Source organism: Cariama cristata, unplaced genomic scaffold (assembly GCF_000690535.1).
Source record: "Cariama cristata isolate BGI_N322 unplaced genomic scaffold, ASM69053v1 scaffold16692, whole genome shotgun sequence".
Lineage (NCBI taxonomy): Eukaryota > Metazoa > Chordata > Aves > Cariamiformes > Cariamidae > Cariama > Cariama cristata.
The window spans coordinates 27,975-32,173 of record NW_009602285.1 but is presented as its reverse complement, the minus strand read 5'-3'; the positions used below and the strand labels follow the sequence as shown (position 1 = coordinate 32,173).

At 38.1% G+C, this 4,199-nt stretch overlaps 1 protein-coding gene across 1 annotated transcript in view; it reads left to right on the top strand.

Annotated features, from left to right (window-relative positions):
- Positions 1–3,564: 3,564 nt before the first annotated feature.
- LOC104157393 (GRB2-associated-binding protein 1-like) overlaps positions 3,565–4,199 on the top strand; it is a gene marked incomplete at its 3' end in the record, with an annotated part of 21,489 nt that continues 20,854 nt past the window's right edge. The window contains exon 1 of the mRNA XM_009694707.1: positions 3,565–3,853. Coding sequence (XP_009693009.1) covers positions 3,796–3,853 — 58 coding nt within the window. The remainder of the gene's footprint in view (positions 3,854–4,199) is intronic.

Genomic DNA, 4,199 nt, shown 5'->3' with positions numbered 1-4,199 from the left:
TATAGACATTTTATATATATGAAAAAATTCTTTATTTAAAACACCCCACTTTTTCTCTATTGGCTCAAATATCTTTCCAGATTTAAATGATACTGGTATTGAGACAAAATGTTTAAATCCCATACTGGCTATTTTTTGGGGGCTTTGCAAACTTAATGCACTTGACTTTTAGCACAGAAAACAAGTGTTTGATAACGTATGGCTGATAACATCAGTAACGTGACAGATAATTAGTACCTGCAGTTTTCCTGTGACTTAAACCAGTTGCATCTTTTTTGGTGGTTATGGGAAATAGTGTGTAACATAGTCTGTAAAAGAAAATGCAAAATTTTCAAAAAAGAATGCCAAAGGGGGTAAAATAAAAAGAAACCTGCATAAATACGTATTTGCAATTGTGCATACTCTCTTAGAGATTTCTTTTTGGAAAGCCATTACTGAGGAAGCTCTCTTCCTTACATATATAGCACAGTAGTCTGTACTTCAGTGAGGCACTATACAGCTTTCGTTACGACGACAAATACTGAGATGTTAAAAATAGATCAAGCTTTAAGAATCCCAGATATTTTCAAATAACAAAGAGTGATTTATGTGGGCTCGTTTTGCACTTTGACAAAATATAGAGGCGCTTTTGTACTATGATTAGCAAGGGTGCTGATGTCAGTTCACTTGTCTAGCTTTAAGCTTTATTCTGCTGCTAAATTGTGCTTTGTACTGTAATCCAGAGAACCTTTGTATCTGCCTTATTAGTGTGTAGTTTATGGAATTGCTTTTGTTTTTGAGTATAATCTGTGCCAGTTTCAGTGAGCGTGACTCATTATATAATATGACTGAAATAAATGTTCACGTATGCACTATGTGAAAACTCTTCAAAAATAGTAGCAGGTGCTGGTAGGCTAAACTCAATGTTTTAAGTACTTTATAGTTGCTATTTTGTAGCCTGAAGGGCTGAAAGCAAGTTCCATTTAGCTGGTTGATTTTCTGAATTTTTAAGAGTCCTGTTTACTCATTAATGCTAAACAGAGACTGTCAGGATTGCTAAGAATCTTTCACTCCTAAACACAGTACTAGAAATAAACTTCTAGAAGAGCCACACCTGGTTGATACAGAGTTGATGGTGTTTGTGGTTTTTTGTGTGTTTTTTTTTTTTACCCAAATTGTGAGACAAAATGCATCGTCCTACTCGGTTGTTCTTGTCCCTCTCCTATCTCTAATCTCTTTCCTCCTGACTTGAGCTTTGAAAATTTCATCTAAATGACTGAAGGCTGAGGTTAAAGATAAAGCTGGTTTCTGAAGCAATAGTGTTTTGTGGTTTGGTTCATAGCAGCTATCTGTGATAGATCTTGTATGGAGAGAGAGCCTCTGATATTGAAGTTTCCTGTTATCCTAATATCTAAGTTGTCACTTGATTTGGAAACAGGAAACAAAACAAACTTTGCTAGTGTTTTTGGGTCACTGTTAAACAATGCTTATCAGCTGTGCTACTAGAAGATGCTCACATTTGAAATCTCAATTGAAGGGGTTTCATCTGTTATCTTCTACGCCTGTGTGTTACTGTTCACCCAGTTAAACGTACTGCTGCCGTGGAAATAGTTGCTTGAGACTGTGACTTGATTTGCCCAGTTCAGCATTTAAAGGCAGATACTGTATTCACAACTACAATAAATATACTTGTTTTATAAAGTATAAGAGTTATCTTAAAATCAAATAACTTGTAGGGACTTGGTAGTTGGAGAATGGATCAGAAGCCTTAATTAAGCTATCTGGCATTTTTCGCTTTCTCCTGTTTTCTGTATTATCTTTTCATAATAGCTTCCTAAGCTTGATACCCAAAAAAGGCTTGCCCACTTCACAATGAGGGTTTTGTCAGTCTCTAGTGCGAAGCTAAGGGCGCTAGTTCGGAGCTGGAAGATGGCGGTGCAGTTCTTGCTCTTTGTGCTTTGTGTCCTCCCTCCACTAGTTTGTTTGAAGGCAACAGCTACAGAAAAATGAAATGGAAACGCTCTCGTGCCTCGAGAAAATGGATCTGAATCTTTTCCTAATACATGGTGACAAACTCTTGTTTTCAAAGCTATGTCCCAGTGCGTAAAGGACATCACACGTCTTGACCTCTTCTGGGACCACCCTTGCTGGTTTCATTCCTCCTCTTGGTTAGCATGCAGTCAGGGCTGGCCAAAAGGAGAACTCACCTGATTTATTTTTTTATATCTTCTGTTGTTTTTTTGTCTTTCCAAAGGACTTGCTGGTGACCTTGTTTGAATATCCTAAAGAAGTTTTAAATGGAGGGCCTTGGGGCATGCTGTGAGTCTGCAGTGTAACATGCAGTGGCTTGGCTACTGCATTGATCTGCCCTGGTCTCCAACTTTGCTGAAAAGCATAAAAACAAAGGGACAAAACAGTGATGGCTCCACACTGTATCCAGGCTCTACTTTCAGATTTCAAACAGTGAACGCAGTGCAGCTCTTCTAGTGGGCAATGGCAGTACGTCTAGTTTCTTCTACTCTGCCCGCTATCCTGGCATTTGTGCATATAAGGAAACTTATGGCATAGAAGGCTGTATTGCTGGTAGAGCTGAGGAACCAAAATGGAACTAAGTGGGGCAATAAAGATGCTGTTGGTAACGCCAGGACAGTTGTATGCAAACCTTGGTTTCTTGGTTTGAGTTAGCATCTTTGGTGAGAATTGTGCCAGGTGACGGAGGCCCACAGGAATGAAAGGCAGGTAGGGATTAATTGGAAGATGAGGCATTTTAGTTGTGCTTTTCTCCCAGACCAGCTTCTTTCTCTCTGCAATGGCAGGAAGACTGGTATAACAAGCACGATTGTGGAATTTATTTATTCTGTGGACGCACCTTTCACAGAGACTGTTTTTCTGCAGTAAAACTATTAATGTTTGGTCAGTCTATCCATCTCTATCTAATGATTTCCAAAATAATAATGTTTTCTGTTAGAAGTACTACTGTAGAAATATTATAAGGTTCTAAGTGCAGAGATCCCCTAACATTGAGGTGAGTGCGTGATAGTCTTTAGGCAAGCTCATTGTTCTTTAAATGCAGGTTGCTGGTTTTAAGTATTGGTGAAAAATTCAGAGTTCGGGCATCAGCCTGAAGCAGCAGACATTGGGTACAAGACACCGTGGAGCACTTAAAGATATCTTTTACCTTGTCTTCCCCATGCCACTGTCAGCTTCCTTCGGAAGCTTTTTGTATGTGCTTTCTTCCCTCTCGTGGTCCTCTCCTTCCTTTTTTCTTTACTGGATACATCCTTTCTCATTTTTAAACAGTAACTTAATTATATGTCCCTTTCTTAAAAACAAAGCTAAAATACAGAAGAAATAAACTTTAAAATACAAGTTCACTAATCTTCTAGTCCACTGCTGTAACAATACATAAATGGGTCATGTTAAGTGTAGGTAACCGGTGTATAATCTCTTAGAATTATAACTGAACTACTTGTTATTATTCAGTTCAACCCAGGTTGAAACCATGCACAAAAGGTAGCAGTCTTAAAGTATGATTTCTTCCTTCTAATTTTTGTCCCTTTTTTTCTCTCCAATTTTCAGGCATGGAAGAGGAGATGGTTTGTGCTTCGCAGCGGCCGTTTAACAGGGGATCCAGATGTACTGGAATACTACAAAAATGACCATGCCAAGAAACCTATCCGTATTATTGACTTAAATTTGTGTCAACAAGTGGATGCTGGATTAACGTTCAACAAAAAAGAGTTTGAAAACAGTTATATTTTTGATATTAACACGATAGACAGAGTTTTCTATTTGGTAGCAGACAGCGAGGAGGAGATGAATAAGTGGGTTCGATGTATCTGTGATATCTGTGGGTTCAACCCGACAGATGAGGGTAAGTTCTGTTGGTTTTTCTGAGAAAGTGTGATGCCTACATGCGAAGAATGTTTCAAAGATCAAATGACTACCTTTAACTGGCATGTGTTTTAAAGCTTGTATGCACTGGCTATGAATCTTCCTTGTTACTCCAAAAAAAAGTAAACAGAACAGAGGGAGATACTAAGAATTTGTTACAAAGTAAGTGTGTAAGAGAACTTGGATGATGCTTTTCTGTTTTGCATGATATTAGGTCTTGAGAGTATAGGAAAAATCTTTAAGTAATATCATGCAAAACAGAAGATCATCGTAATCATCAAAGGAATCCCATTTGGTATAAAAACATATGGTTATGCCAGCAGGAA